A 16,798-nucleotide genomic window follows, 5' to 3' on the forward strand; every position below is an offset into this window, starting at 1 on the left:
AAGCTCATCACGCCCACACTCCCCACCCCCCCCAACCACCGCCCCCCTTTCCTTTATCAGTGAAAATGAGCTCCCGCTTATGTACACGCATGCACACACTACACGCGCATGGTTCAGCTGTATGTACACGCATGCACACACTCCACGCGCATAGTTCAGCTGTATGTACACGCATGCACACACTACACGCGCATGGTTCAGCTGTATGTACACGCATGCACACACTACACGCGCATGGCGTGCACCTCCATCACGCTCGCTGGGGTTAAACTCCAGCATGCCCGCTGTCCCTCCTCCTGACCTACACCCCGCAGGTTAGGAGAGCCCCTCCTGTCTAAACTCAGCTATCGTCATTCCCGCTACAGATACCCAGCGCTAACGCGAGCACGCTCATTTAGTCACCAATAAACTCAGGACACGACGCAGGTACACCGTTAGCATCAGCACTGTGCTGTCTTTAGCCTGACTGTGTCTCCTGGCCCTTCTCTGCATGAGTGCTATCAGGACGGACGAGGCTATCGGTGTTTCTGATGAAACTGAACGCACACAGAGTCCTGTGGGCAATGAGAGAGAGAGAGAGAGGGGGGGAAGAAGGATGGAGGGGAGACTTCGTTTAATAAGGAGAGTCTTACACAGCTGCATGCACAACATCGACGTGCACCTGCACCCCACGCAGTTCAGTAACAGTGCCCCCCCAACCCCCCCCCCACAAGCCAACAGGGACTGGGGGGTGGGGCGATCAATCAAGTATCACAGTAACCGTAGCAACGCATTTTAAATTAGTGTTAGTCAGTGCTGTCAGTCATTCACACGCGTCTTGGTGGGAAACGCACCCTTTCCAAAGTGCAAAAACGCGGGCGCGATTAGCCGCCGCCGGGTTCTCGCCCCCCACCCCCCCCCAGACGCCGTGCCCCGGCTCCGCCCACTCTCCCGCCCGTCACTTGAGCAGTTTGGGGACGGCCATGGAGGCGAGGGACGGGACGGTGATGTCCTTAAATATGGGCGGGGTGCTGGCGGGGAAGGGCGACCTGTTCTGGTTGAGCGTCTCGAAGATCATCTGCCTCATGTCCCGGCTGGCGTCTCCTCTGACCGCCAGCAGGGCGGCGATGTGCTCCTCCCTGCAGCGGCACAGGGGGACAGGCGTGAGGACACTCCATTTCCCAGCATGCACATGGAGAGAAAACTGTCAGGTACACAGAACCTCAACCTTCTATTGGGAGACAGACGCACAGACGCTAACTTTTGCCCTCTGTATATTTTAACCCAGTGAAGAGCAGGTTTTTTGGAACGTTTTTCTCAGAATTCTAAGTCAGTGTTCTAGAACTCCACTGCTTTCTGTTACAAGTAGTGATTGTGACATCAGCATTAGAATGTTTAGTTAAGAACATTCTGATCACACGTGTGTGATCTCACACCTCAGACCATTTTCCTGACCACAGGGTACTTGACTGCTGGTACAGACAGAAATGTGAGTTGCTGTTCATTTCTTTCTAAATCTGCCTCTTCGCCACACCATTCACTAGTATGAAATCGATTAGTAAAACAGAGTAAAACTGGACTGCCAATACTCAGAGGACTAAGAGTTGAAATAATCAAACAAACAAGCATGCAGAAACTTTTGTGCGAGTGTGTGTGTGAGTGTGTGTATGTGTGTGTGTATGTGTGTGTGTATGTGTGTGTGTGTGTGCCTGTGTGTAGGGGTAGCCTGCCGACCTGATATCGGGGTACTTTGACACCAGCGTGGACACTTCCAGGTAGAGCAGGGTGGGGTCTGTGAGTTTGAACACCTCAGCCATGCCCGTGATGGAATCACACAGCCACTCCTTGTCCTCGTCCTGCGGAAAGACGCCGTTTAAAAACGGGCAACAGGAAGCAAGTCCGCTTCGACAGGAAGTGACGCAATAGAAAGGATATTTCAATACAGAGAAGCATAAAGGTGAACAGCCCCACCTCAGCATCCTCAACAGGTGCATACAGAGGGACACAGGCCTTGTTAAACTGAACCAAAATCAAAATGCGTAACTTTAAATCTTACGAAGGGATCAAAACTAGGCCCACTGTTGTTTTCTCCAGATTAAAAAATGGCATTTCAAACTACAGTGCATCTCAGTGCGGTCCTGCGGGACAGACAGAGGGGGTACGGTGTGATGGATTTGGGGGGACAGCAGTGCCGGTGTTGGGACAGGGGGGAGCAGCTACTTGCAGGAGAGAGCTTCCTGAAGAGCAGCTTGAACTGCTGCGCCTCGCGGATCATCCTGTCCGCCCCCTCCCTCCGCTCGTCCGCGTTCCGGAAGCTGATCCTCTTCTGCATCACCGCCTTCACGTACTCCACCACCACCCTGCGGTGGGCCTCGCTGGTCATCTCCTGAGACGCACGTATGCACACACGCACGTACGCAGGCACGCACACACAGACACACACACACACACACACACACAGGCACGCACACACCCATGCACACACACACACAGGCACGCACACACCCATGCACACACACACGCAGGCACGCAGGCACAGACACAGACACGCACGCACAGACACACACAGACACAGCCAACAAGAGGGTAAACAAGAGGGTAAATGGGTGTGCACTCACACACATGCACAGCTTGATATACTCACACACACACCATTATCACAGCATACACACTGCATTGTCAAACACACACACACACACACACACACACACTCTACATATGCAGTACTCAAAAGCCACAAATCCTTTTGAAAAAATCACGGATCTCAAACTCCAGTCCTAGAGGGCTACAGCCTCTCCTGATTTTTTGGGATTTCCTTCCAATCAGCAAAGGATTTAGGCCTTGTAAACAAGGTGTGCCGACTCTTTAGCCAATGAGTGACTCACCACGTTGAAGGGCTTTTTAATCCTGGAGAAGTCGCTGAAGTAGTCCTCCACGGTCACACAGATGGTTTCCACTGCGTGGGAGCCCGTAATCCACTTCCGGGTCAGGAGCTCGCTCAGGTGGTGCTGCAGAGAGGAGGGTCGAGTCAGGAGAGAGGAAGCAGGTAGAACTGCATTACCCAGAACAACTCACACTGCTCACATTCTTACGCACAGTACCAGGGGGCTCAAACCCAAGTCCTGGAGGGCCACAGTGTCTGCAGGTTTAACTCCAGTCCTGGAGGGCCGCAGTGTCTGCAGGTTTAACTCCAGTCCTGGAGGGCCGCAGTGTCTGCAGGTTTAACTCCGGTCCTGGAGGGTCGCAGTGTCTGCAAGTTTAGCTCCGGTCCTGGAGGGCCGTAGTGTCTGCAGGTTTAACTCCAGTCCTGGAGGAGCTGCAGTGTCTGCTGGTTTAACTCCAGTCCTGGAGGGCCACAGTGTCTGCAGGTTTAACTCCAGTCCTGGAGGGCCGCAGTGTCTGCAGGTTTAACTCCAGTCCTGGAGGACCACAGTGTCTGCAGGTTTAACTCCAGTCCTGGAGGAGCCACAGTGTCTGCTGTTTTAACTCCAGTCCTGGAGGACCGCAGTGTCTGCAGGTTTAACTCCAGTCCAGGAGGGCCGCAGTGTCTGCAGGTTTAACTCCAGTCCTGGAGGGCCGCAGCGTCTGCAGGTTTAACTCCAGTCCTGGAGGGCTGCAGTGTCTGCGGGTTTAACTCCAGTCCTGGAGGAGCCACAGTGTCTGCAGGTTTAACTCCAGTCCTGGAGGAGCCGCAGTGTCTGCAGGTTTAACTCCAGTCCTGGAGGGCTGCAGTGTCTGCGGGTTTAACTCCAGTCCTGGAGGAGCCACAGTGCCTGCAGGTTTAACTCCCGCCTACCTCCAGGTCCAGGAAAACCTCGTCCAGCAGGAACTGGCAGCCATCTTTGGCCACCTCGCTCAGGGTCTTCTCGATGGCGGCGTCGTTGGCCGTGGGCTCCATGGAGTGGGAGTACTTCCTCTTCAGGCTGCTTATCGACTCCCTGAGGAGAGAATCGAGCACACTGCTGCTGTTTCTGATGACACAAACTCTTTTACCATTATAGCGTACGCACGCACATAGCAGGGATCACATCTGGACTGGGAGCGATCACCACTCTCTCTAGACCACACTAGACACCGGCTACCCAGCCAACACGAAACGTTCTCACAATGTTGCTGCCATGTTGTGAAGATGTTATACCACTAACAAAACATTCCAGTAACACTGTGAGAACACAGTGCATTAGCTGGGTTGCGTCTGTACATCAGGGGTGTCCAATCTTAACCCAAAAGGGCTGATGTAGGGGGCAGGTTTTTGCTTTTGCCCAGGACTAAGACACTGAACCGAAATGAATTCTTGAGCGGACCGCGCTGAACTGCGTGGTGCAGTAAGAGCAGCAACAGCGATGGAATGTGCAGAAGACCCCGAACACTGCAGCAGATGGGGGGGGAGACTCACTTAAAGGTCTGGCAGTTGTTGATGAGGGCGATCATGTACTGCACGTAGCACTGGGGCAGCTGCCGATCCCGCAGGTGATCCTCCTTGTAGGCCGCGGCCTCCTCTCGGTACCTGCACATGAGCGCAAACCGTTACTCTGGGGAAGCGGAAGCGTTTGCACACACACAAAAATACACCTGCAGAAACACAACGATGCACCTGTAGAAATACAAAAATACACCTGCAGAAATACAAAAATACACCTGCAGAAACACAACAATGCACCTGCAGAAATACAAAAATACACCTGCAGAAATACAAAAATACACCTGCAGAAATACAAAAATACACCTGCAGAAATACAAAAATACACCTGCAGAAATACAAAAATACACCTGCAGAAATACAAAAATACACCTGCAGAAACACAACAATGCACCTTCAGAAATACAAAAATGCACCTGCAGAAATACAAAAATACACCTGCAGAAACACAACAATGCACCTGCAGAAATACAAAAATACACCTGCAGAAATACAAAAATACACCTGCAGAAATACAAAAATACACCTGCAGAAATACAAAAATACACCTGCAGAAACACAACAATGCACCTTCAGAAATACAAAAATGCACCTGCAGAAATACAAAAATACACCTGCAGAAACACAACAATGCACCTTCAGAAATACAAAAATACACCTGCAGAAACACAACAATGCACCTGCAGAAATACAAAAATACACCTGCAGAAACACAACAATGCACCTGCAGAAATACAAAAATACACCTGCAGAAATACAAAAATACACCTGCAGAAACACAACAATGCACCTGCAGAAATACAAAAATACACCTGCAGAAACACAACAATGCACCTGCAGAAATACAAAAATACACCTGCAGAAACACAACAATGCACCTGCAGAAATACAAAAATACACCTGCAGAAATACAAAAATACACCTGCAGAAATACAAAAATACACCTGCAGAAACACAACAATGCACCTGCAGAAATACAAAAATACACCTGCAGAAACACAACAATACACCTGCAGAAATACAAAAATACACCTGCAGAAACACAACAATGCACCTGCAGAAATACAAAAATACACCTGCAGAAACACAACAATGCACCTGCAGAAATACAAAAATACACCTGCAGAAATACAAAAATACACCTGCAGAAATACAACAATGCACTGAAATCCGTCATTTCAGTGGCACACATGAAGATAAAAAATGAAGAAAAAAATAAACAATGAAAATAAAATCCAATCTACAGGATATGTCAAATGTAAAAAAAAAAGTGTTTGGGGACACAGTAAAGACAGAAGGTGCTCCTTGGTGTGGGGTCTCGGTGAGTTTGACCTGTCTGACTGGGGACTCCCCGTGGAGGACCCGAGCGTAGCATCCGTCTCACCTGTGCAAGAAGGAGGTCATCTGCTTCAGACACAGCTGCAGCACCTGGTCTTTGAAGGTCTCGTTAATCTGCACCGCCACCTGGAGATTCTGCTCGAACATCTGAGGGAGGAGACAGACCATAAGAACCCCAGAGAGGAGACAGACCATAATAACCCCAGAGAGGAGACAGACCATAATAACCCCAGAGAGGAGACAGACCATAAGAACCCAAAAAAAAAAAACTGAGACTTCAGTGACAAATGGATCTGCTCAGGGCTGTGCGCTTTCCATTTAAATGCGTATTAATAGTTGAAATTAAAAAAATAAGCATATGATTCATATTTATTTAATGCAGTGACTTTTCAAATAAAATTAGTATACCTGCACAAATATACCTGCACAAATATTTTATTTTGAAATACTGGCTTAATAAAATAAGGAAATGAGAGAGAGGGAGGGAGGAAGAAAGGAAAGAGAGGAAGAGATGGGTAGAGGAGGGACCTGGAAGACGATGGCGGGCAGGGTGGTCTGGTAGTAGCCGTCCTGGTCCGCCTCTGGCTCTGTGTCCTTATACCAGTCCTTCCGGTCTGTTTCCAGAGCCTTCCGCAGCCAGCCGGTGATGTTAGACTGAAACAGACACATACACAGACACACACACGCACACACACACACACATACACACAGCTCACTGAGGGAAACACGTCTACGCTGTCATTGGGGCAAAAAGAGTGAAGTGAAATGTAACAAGTGGCAATCTTACAGGAGTGTGACAGAGATCAGAACTAATGTGTCAGGGCAGTACTCCCCGTGAAAATGTTAGCGGGTTAGCATAGGGCAGCACTCACTATGAGGGCGTTAGCATGTTAGCATAGTGCAGTACTCGTTATGAAAGTATTAGCTGGTTAGCAAAGTGCAGTACTCACTGTAAAGGTCTTAGCGAGTTAGCGTAGGGCAGTACTCACTGTGAAGGCATTAGCTGGTTAGCATAGCGCAGTACTCACTGTGAAGGTATTAGCTGGTTAGCATAGTGCAGTACTCACTGTAAAAGTGTTAGCGTTACTCACTGTGAAGGTATTAGCTGGTTAGCATAGCGCAGTACTCACTGTAAAAGTGTTAGCGTTACTCACTGTGAAGGTATTAGCTGGTTAGCATAGCGCAGTACTCACTGTAAAAGTGTTAGCGTTACTCACTGTAAAGGTCTGGATGTATTTGCTCAGTAGCTCATCCACCACCTCCTCTGGCAGCAGCGGCTCCAGCTGGTTGATGTCGCACTCAGCAGAGAGTTCCGGATGCCCCATCATCTCCTCACTGAGAGAGAAAGAGAGAGAGAGAGAGAGACAGACAGAGGGAGAGAGAGCGAGAGAGAGAGAAAGGGAGAGAAGTGTCAGAACAAGCACACACACACACACACACACACACACACACTCACTCACATGCATACAAACACAAACACACATTTGTCTACAACCGCACATACATGCTTCAGTCTTTTGGTGTATGCTGAGACAGGGACCTAACAGGGCTGTTATTCCAGGTCATGGTGTGTTCAGTGTGTGTATTAATTTACAACTCCACTGAGGCCTGGCTGCCCAAAACTCCCACAATGCACTGCATTCCAGTAATATACAGAGCTCTCTGTATAGGGCAGCAGCGTGGCTTGATCAGAGAATGCTCACTCTTGTAAACAAAGAACCCGTGAGTGTGCAAACGCCAAGCGGAGAACTGCTAATGCATCTTCGAGCAAGGTGACTGTCACATCACATTTCTGTGAATGAGCATCAGCGACAGTCAGCCAATGGCTGCACAGCACCGCTCCGCTGTAGTGAGGACATTCCGGAACAATCCCCTCCCCGTGTGTGTGTGTGTGTAGAAGGTTTCGCGTGTGCACGCACGATCTGAGACATTCCTACTCCATGTCTGATTCCCATTCATCGCTATCATACAGTGCATTAAGTGGCGGGGCCCGTGGTAGTACAGTAGCTGTCAGCAGCAGCAGGCTGCCGTGTATTAATCCGAACATTAATCTGGGCAGAGTCCCGCGCGCTGGGACACGCGATGTGCATTTACGTGTGCAATTATCAGATTAGACGCGGCGGTCTGGCTGGGATCGCATGCTTAACCGTCCCCCCGTCGTGGCACGGGACGGGTTTATCTTTAAAACGCGGAGTTAATTGCCCTCTGATGGGTCTGACACCACATCGTGAGACAGGGGGAAGCGCAAAATGGGACACAAACGACATGGCTTCCGCCAGCCCCATTACCCCACACACCGCTAACCGCCCCCCCCCCCCCCCCCCCCCAACCCCCCCGACCCGATACACGTTTCCTGTCTGGGCTGCACTGTCTCAGTCCCCATAATGCACTGCTCTGCACAACTCGCAACACAGCAATCGCCGACTGCACGTCCCAGCTCTTCAAAACACAGTCGCTTCAACTCCAGCTAATAGCGCCGCTCAATTAAAAGATGAATCATTGCATCCATTTCAAATGCAAGTCGCGGGGTCAACAATGACAATAAGAGATATTTTGTAAATCAAAGAAGAACAATTGAAAACAAGAGTGGCTCGCTAAATTAGGCCCAGGCTTCACCTTCATCAATATCAATGAGGAAGGATAAAACACTATATTGCTGTGCATTCATTTTTTATTACAACAAGCATTTGAACACTGAGCCAACTAATGCATTAAGAGAACTCGCAGGCTAATATTCGAATAATGGATTAATGCCTCTCATCCCTTCCCCTTTACAAGACCAATACCACAGTTCTCCCATAATTCCATATTTTGATTTCAGTGTCATTTAAAAAATGGACGAAAAAACCTGACCTTAATCAGTGGTGAAAAAAGACCACAGACTGCTCTTTAGATGAATGCTGACCCAACACACGATGCACAGCTTACGGCACTGGGTTCAGTCATAGTCTTCAACCCTGAAGGGGATGATAAAGCTGTGTCCATGAGCATGCTGCATATATACACTGCATGACCAAAAGTATCTGGACACCTCTTGGTCTGGGGCTGTTTTCCATGGTTTGGGCTAGGCCCCTTAGTTCCAGTGAAGGCAAATATTAATGCAATTGCATACAATCACATTCTAGACAATTCTCTGTGCTTCCTCAACAGTTTGGGGAAGGCCCTTTCCTGTTTCAGCATGACAATGCCCCCGGGCAAACAGCAAGGTCAATACAGAAATGGTTTTGTCAAGATCCATGTGAAAAAAACTTGACTGGCCTACACAGATTCCTGAACTCAACCCCATCCAACACCTTTAGGATCGATTGGAAAGCCAACAGTGAGCCAGGCCTAATCGCCCAATCGGTGCCCGACTTCACTAATGCCCTTTGTTACAGTTGGAACGTAAACCTACAGGACAGCAGATCTCCAGGAGCAGGGCTTAGTGGTAACTGCACTTTTGCCCTGTGGGGGGTCTACAGGACACGAGCGGGCGTACCTGTCGTAGGTGTGCAGCACCCAAGTGAGCAGGGAGACGATGGGGGTCTACTGGGCGCGGGCAGGGAGACGAGGGGGGGTCTACTGGGTGCGGGCAGGGAGACGATGGGGGGTCTACGGGGCGTGAGCAGGGAGATGATGGGGGTCTACGGGACGTGAGCAGGGAGACGATGGGGGTCTACTGGGCACGGGCAGGGAGACGAGGGGGGTCTACGGGACGCGGGCAGGGAGACCATGGGGGTCTACTGGGCGCGGGCAGGGAGACGAGGGGGGTCTACGGGACGCGGGCAGGGAGACCATGGGGGTCTACTGGGCGCGGGCAGGCGCGTACCTGTCGTAGGTGTGCAGCACCCAGGTGAGCAGGGAGACGATCTCGTTGGCCTCCAGGTCGTCGGCGGCCAGCTCCTGCACGCGGGCGGAGAGGGCGCGGTGGTACAGGTGGAAGAAGACGCGGAAGGTGTCGTAGTGCGGCGGGAAGCACTGCACCATCAGGTGGCGCACCACCACCAGGTCGTCCAGGACGTTGCGCCGGGCCACCTCCAGCAGGCGCACCAGCCACATGCGGTCGGACTCGCGCGTGTCGGACTGCGAGCCCTCGATGCGCGCGCTCACCGTGCCCTCCAGCACCTGGAACATGCGCTCCTTCCAGCGCTTGGGCCGGCCCGGCGGCAGGAAGCCCGTCTGCCGCTGGCGGTCCAGCGCCCGGCGGTCGGTGCGCTCCTCGCGCTCGATGACGCGCACCGCCGACACCAGCACGGTGGGGTCGCGGCGCACCGTCACCAGCGAGCGCTGCAGCACCACCCACAGCTGCTTGGCCAGCTCCTCGGACAGCCGCTGCACGTCGCCGAAGTAGCCGCGGATCAGGCCGGTGTCGTGCGCGCTGCGGCTGTCCATGCGGTACTGCTCGTACATCAGGTCGTCGCGCGAGCACTCCAGGTCCATCAGCTTGCGGTGCGCCTGCAGCAGCTCGCCCTGCTCGATGAGCTCCCGTGCCTCCTGCACGATCTCCGGCACTGACACACACACACGGGAATAAACACACACACACACACACACACACACACACACACAGGTATAAACACACACACACACACAGGTATAAACATACAGGGTGTGTGGTGAGGTTCACGGTGGTTTGTACGTGAGAATATGTTCTTGAGGTTCATGGTGGTTTGTACCCTAGATGGTGGACTGTACCTGAGAATATGTTCTTGTGGTTTGTGGTGGTCTGTACCTGAGAATATGTTCTTGTGGTTTGTGGCGGTCTGTACCTGAGAATATGTTCTTGTGGTTTGTGGTGGTCTGTACCTGAGAATATGTTCTTGTGGTTTATGGTGGTCTGTACCTGAGAATATGTTCTTGTGGTTTGTGGTGGTCTGTACCTGAGAATATGTTCTTGTGGTTTATGGTGGTCTGTACCTGAGAATATGTTCTTGTGGTTTGTGGTGGTCTGTATCTGAGAACATGTTCTTGAGATTAGCGGTGGTCTGTACCTGAGAATATGTTCTTGAGGTTTGTGGTGGTCTGTACCTGAGAATATGTTCTTGAGGTTTGTGGTGGTCTGTACCTGAGAATATGTTCTTGAGGTTAGCGGTGGTCTGTACCTGAGAATATGTTCTTGAGGTTTGTGGTGGTCTGTACCTGAGAATATGTTCTTGAGGTTAGCGGTGGTCTGTACCTGAGAATATGTTCTTGAGGTTCTCCACAGCGGAGGCCAGCTGGCTGTGCTGCACCACGGCGTCCTTCACCTCCCGCAGGTTCTCGATGGTGTTGATGCTCTGCCTCCAGTCCTTGCTGACGTCCGCCAGGGAGCTCTGGATGTCCTTCACGTCCTCCAGGGCGTTGTGGAGCTGGCAGAGTCCGGTCCGGACCCCGTCCAGCTGGGACTGGATAGCAGCCTAGGGGAGGAAGACCATGGAGGGTCATCAGCTTGGATTTAATACCAACACATTTTTATTCTGTGGGGCCGCGGATCCTTACTACCTTCACACATGCTAAATCGTAATTACATGAGGCTTTTCCAGCATCCCATTTAAAAATTACTATCAAAAGCCGCGTTTCCACCAAAATTACCCGGAACTTTCAGTCCCAGGAACTACTTTACCAGGAACTAAAAGGTTCCTTCAGCCAATGGTTGTCTGCGTTTCCACCGGGGTCTAAAGTACCGCGAAGATTAGGCAAATTAGCCCACTGACGTATGAAAAGGCAACGTTGTCGTCGGTCCATCTGTCATATGACTTCTTCCGTAACCCCATACTACCACCGAAGTAGCCTACATTATTTTCTAATAACCGGGACAGCCCGGAGGGGTTTATTCCACTTATACAACGGGTTACCAACAATGACTATATATGGTTACTTTTGTATTTATTGATTTTCATATATCCTCTCAAACACATTCATTATGTTTTTATGCGAACATTCGCTTTCATGTCTTGACATCCGAAGCGACAGAATGCATTCACATTTATATGTATAACTGGCAACAACAGCAGAAAACATGCACACGTTGTAAACAATTTGCTGTTCGATTACTTTCTCGTCGTCAATTCCATATAGGCTAATGGCAAAATGACAAGAATAGAACAAAAACTCGGACTTGCGTGAAAATGTAAATTAGTAGTGGTACAGCCACCGTTTGCTTTCCTTCGAAGTTACTGCTAGCCGAGCAGCGAAGTGTGCCCTCCAGATGCGAACCATGCACCATAAATTAGTCCATAGTCTTCCTGGTCTTTTCGTGTAATTGAAAAATGGCAGTAAAATTGAGTAAAATTAAGGCAGTCTGAAAAAGCTAAAGGGAAGATTACTAGAATTAACCTGTTATTTTACCCGGATAAAAAGTGCGGATGGTGATTTCCAGTTTGCTTGTAGCCTACTGTATCACCAATGTTAATTATGCAGAACTACCGCATACCTCACATAACTGTATCAAACGTTTTGAGTCAATTACAACGGGCTAACAAAGAAAATCCGGAAGAAAATATTCAGCAACCGAATTAATCCGTTTGAATGTTTTGGTAGCCTACGTAATATGCTGTCCCAGCACGAATGCTTAGCATTTTATAAAACGAATACTAAAGCAAGAAAAGAACAGAAGAGCACACGTTATAATTCCAAGACGTTGACAGGCTATAACCAAAACTAGGCTACTGCGCCGCATAACATACAAGTTTGATTTGAAGTTATTATGAAAATAAATTGGTTTGCCGCTGCATATTTTCAAACATGGCGGGTAATGGCGGAAAATAAATACAACACAAATGCTGCGAGTACTCGACCAATCAGAAATGTTCAGCGCTGCAAGCTCCACCCAAAAGGTTCCTGTACTTTCGGAAAGTACTACCCCCCGAGCAGGAACGTTTTGGGGGGTAAAACAAAGCCCCCAGAACTAAATTTAGACCCTAGTTCCTGCGGTGGAAACGCACTGAGTTCCTCAAAAGGTTCCTAGTTCCGGGGTATAGTTCCTGCGGTGGAAACGCGGCTATAGTAAACACATAAGTTTGACAGAGAGACATATGCAGACACAAACAGAGAGAGACTGATAAAGGTAATAGATAAAGACCAGTAGAGGGAGCGTACTTATGCTCGCGTGCACACGTGAGAGGGTAGCAATCTGTTCTGTTACCTTCAAACGGGCTTCCACGGAGGCCTTCTTGCGCGCCTCTCTTCGGCGGTACTGCTCCACCTTGTCCAGCTGATCCGGCCGCTGCAACATGCCGGCGACCCGCTGCACCGAAGTGGCAAAGGCCTCCCTATCCGTCTCCTCCATGACAACTGCAGGCTTTGCATTCAAGAACACAACACACTAGCGGCACATTTCTCAACAGGATATTAACAGGCATGACTCCAAATTCCGTATGTAACCGCAAAAATATGCACGTTAGTTCCTGTGAGAAAACTGATTTTGGATACAACGCCTAAGCAGCTTTGTCTAAAAAGTTACCCCTTTTATGCTAACGTTTTATTAATAGACCTAAATATACTGAAAGCATGATCAAAGTACAGACAGTCAAGAATATTAACAGTTAATTGTGTACCTGAAAAATATAACATTTTATTATTAAATAATTTTACATGTAACGCTAATTTCAAATTATATTAATGTTAACTTGCATTAACATTATTATTTGTACTAATGATCATTTAAATTGAACGACATAGTCGGAAGGTAAGAAAATCAGTTTAAATTCGGTGACTTCTTACCAAAAATTATTAAATTCATCTATAAGAAATGAAAACAGGCGTGTCTGTCTGCCTGTGAGTTAGTACAAGGTCACGTGGAATTTATTAACATTAGTCAGCAAGCTGGGTTTGTGAATTACTTGTCGTAATCATATAGTTAATTTCAGCCAAAGAACTCTGATAATTAATTTATGTAAACGCACAACAGCAGAAAATGGCGTAAACTAGCAGGGAGCAAAGAAACAATGAGGGCGTGTCGTCATCACAACATCAGGCGTTATCGGTAGCTGGCCGTGTCACGCACAGCTTGAGCTGAGCGTCTGTGACAGCTTTAAAACTGGCCACCTGATGGTAAAAAATAAACGCTGGCATATGCCGCTATCGAGGAAAAGCCAGTATGCTTTGCCCCTAGAGTTGTTAATTCGGTTGCATTCGATAAACCTAGCTAGATGTCAATACGGCGAAAAGTAACATTAGCAATAGACTAGATTATTATTTCATTCAAGTCAGTTAGACTACCTCTCGAGGAAGAAGACTGGCGAACCTCTGTTGCGAGCTCCACTGAATGCCGCCCAACTAACAGCTACTGCTAGCTGGCTAGTAAGCTCTGATAAGAGTACCCCTAAAAATAAGAACCAATAATGCCCAGCTAGCTAGCTACCTGCCTTGTTAGGTTGTGCAATCAAATAATCTGTATGGTAAATACGCAGGCCAAATAATGTACATGCTAGCCAGCGAGCCTGTAAACATCCACTGATCTAGAAACCGTTAGATTACGCGTTTTGTCGTTATGTTAAAATTTGCGTTGTGGTCCTACCTGTGTGAGGTTTTCCGTCGCTACTGTTAAGGAGCAGTTAAATCATATGTTGTTAAATCAGATTAAACATCCATTACATTTGAATTTCAAGCATCCTTTCGTGGTCGATGGTTTCTTGCACACCGCTGACAGCTTCGACCTCCAAACTAATGATGGCGCGTTGCATTGTAGGCTTTGTAGTTTCTGACCGCAAATATATTTATGCTGTGTTTATTATTTTTATTATATTTATTTTAATTTGAACTAATTTGTAGTTCGAAATGGGAATATTAACAAAAATAAAATTGGAAAACACCCATGTATGTACATTTGTATACCGTACAAGGTCTGTATTATCTAGTGACGGGGTTCTCAAATTCTGACCTAGGGGCCCAATGTGCATTCTGGTCATGGTAATTGCAACCTCCGAATTGTAAATAACAGGTTATTGGTCTTAAACGCATATTTATGTTCATTGATTTCTGCTGACTTGCCTTTGTAACTTTGTGTTTTGTCAGATACCCCTTGCAAGAGATTTTGATGGCAGTGGGGTTTTCCCTGGTGAAATAAGGATAAATAATTTAATACATAAACTCACGGCCTTAAAGCCACTTTACATCAGGTATATATACACAAGATATACCACTGTGAATAAATGCCCATTATTAACATTACAGGATTTTTAATCTGTCAGATTAACTGATGCAACTAATGTTTTAAATGGAAGAGGATTTAGTTAGCGATAAGAATCTTTTAGAGTTTTAAAAAATTGATTAAATCCTAAACTGGCAGGTAAAATCGGCATGGTACTGACTGCATAATGTATTGACCACTAGTCACCCATTTTTAGAAATGAGACATAGAAAATGAGCCCGCTTTGTGTTAAAATATCTTTAAGGGGAGAATAGCAAGCTTACTTGTGGCATGAGCCTGCAGCCAGTATCAAAACAAAACAAAATTTGTTTGTTTTTTTAAACACACTGGCAAGACTGAGCCATAATGGAGAACTAAATTTGCAAATGCTGAAAGGGTGATTCACAGCGTTTAGCTTTTTCTTAAATAACAGTTTTAATATTGTTGAGTAAAACTTACTTAACAAATATTTCTACTTGATCCCATTGTTTGTTGTGCAGATGCTGTGAATTGTTGCTGTTGTTGTCTTCCTTCATGTATAATTAGCTTTCTATGGTACTTAAGACTTAAAAATATGACTTGGTCACCACCTCATCATCTCATCACATTGTGAACAAAAAGAAGTCTGCTTTCATTCAGTGTACTTTCTTCAGTCCCACAGTCTGTTTCCAGTTTTAAAAGGACCCCTGCATAAGAAGCCTTTTGTCAGCACCGAAGGTCCAGTTTTCAATTACCCAGTGTCATGCAAAGGACTGTCTTATAGAATTTATGCCCCATTACGCATTCACTGGGCAGTGCTCCTACGTATCTGTTCTGGTTCTTGTCTGTTTCTAATGCTGAAAAAGTATCTTAGCAGCTTAAAAGCAGCAGACTGGAAAATGTAGTTATACTCTTTTTTATACACAGTTTTTACAGAGATATACTGTATATATAGAAAAACGGTATAAAAGTTAGTAACAGTTCTGTGAGGAAACTGACTGCAATTGTGTCCGTTCTGAAATAGCCTACAAAGCCCCAGTCATAGGTGTGCTTTGGACATTCATCATAATCAATTTTTACCCCTTTTTAACTCACCTTAATTCCCCCCTCACCCCCTTCAAAAAATGAGCATTAGAGTTACAACATATGTAAAGCTGGTAGAAATTATGAAACAAGCTAAGTGACACACACAAGTGTAGTAGAAGGTTTGCTTTTTATTTTTAAAAAAGTACAGAAAAATACTGAGGAAATGCTCCAATCCAAAACTGAATAGATGCTGCTTTGCAGCTACAACGTTGGCCAAAGAGCTAGCGTGCCTTTTACCGGTTAATTTATTTAAAAATGTACTGAATGATTTATTTATCTTTAATTTTTTTGTAAAATAGCACAAGTTAAAAACATACATTTTAAATAAACATTTTTGCCAGTATATTGAAAATAAATATAATAAAATGGATGGTACAACTTAAAAAAAAAAAAATTCACAAACAAGACAAGCAAGTAAGACGGTTACAGTTGTTAATAACATTACTCAATATTATATCCAGGTAGCAGTAACACTGAACACACAGTCACATGGAACAGACTCTGACTGGCTGTAAACCACAATAGTGTGAAAAAAGTGCTCTAAAATACACTAAAAAGAAAACACAGGATAAAACAACAGAGGATAAATTTGACTTTTGTGTCTGTGTCCTAAACATGCCTCAACCTTGTCATTTTAAATGCTCATGTAATTCTACGTGAGCCATTTTTTCCTCACTAAGTGATTTTGATTTTAAGAGAAGGTTATAATCTATATTATATTTAAACATTTTCTATAAAACTAGTGCCATTATTTAAAGTCAAAACTGAGAACTATTACTTTTAAAATTGTGAAATATTTTGTCAAAAGTTGAATTACAGAGAGACTGAGAGAAGGAAAATGAGAGAGCTTAGCATCATTGCATTTCTTAAAACCTGAAATCGTTTATAAATGTATGTGTGTCTATTTC

General features: G+C 46.7%; 1 protein-coding gene across 1 annotated transcript; it reads right to left on the reverse strand.

Annotated features, from left to right (window-relative positions):
• Positions 1–589: 589 nt before the first annotated feature.
• Positions 590–14,365, reverse strand: exoc3 (exocyst complex component 3). Its single transcript, XM_035428188.1, has 13 exons — positions 14,214–14,365; positions 12,840–12,995; positions 10,893–11,112; positions 9,546–10,227; positions 6,955–7,072; positions 6,266–6,391; positions 5,784–5,884; positions 4,376–4,486; positions 3,776–3,917; positions 2,865–2,987; positions 2,204–2,365; positions 1,714–1,835; positions 590–1,118 (listed from the first exon to the last, which is right to left on the reverse strand). The coding sequence occupies exons 2-13, from the start codon at positions 12,981–12,983 to the stop codon at positions 938–940; spliced, it is 2,232 nt and encodes a 743-aa protein (XP_035284079.1). The 5' UTR covers positions 12,984–12,995; positions 14,214–14,365; the 3' UTR covers positions 590–937.
• Positions 14,366–16,798: the final 2,433 nt, after the last annotated feature.

Source organism: Anguilla anguilla, chromosome 8 (assembly GCF_013347855.1).
Source record: "Anguilla anguilla isolate fAngAng1 chromosome 8, fAngAng1.pri, whole genome shotgun sequence".
NCBI classification, from domain to species: domain Eukaryota; kingdom Metazoa; phylum Chordata; class Actinopteri; order Anguilliformes; family Anguillidae; genus Anguilla; species Anguilla anguilla.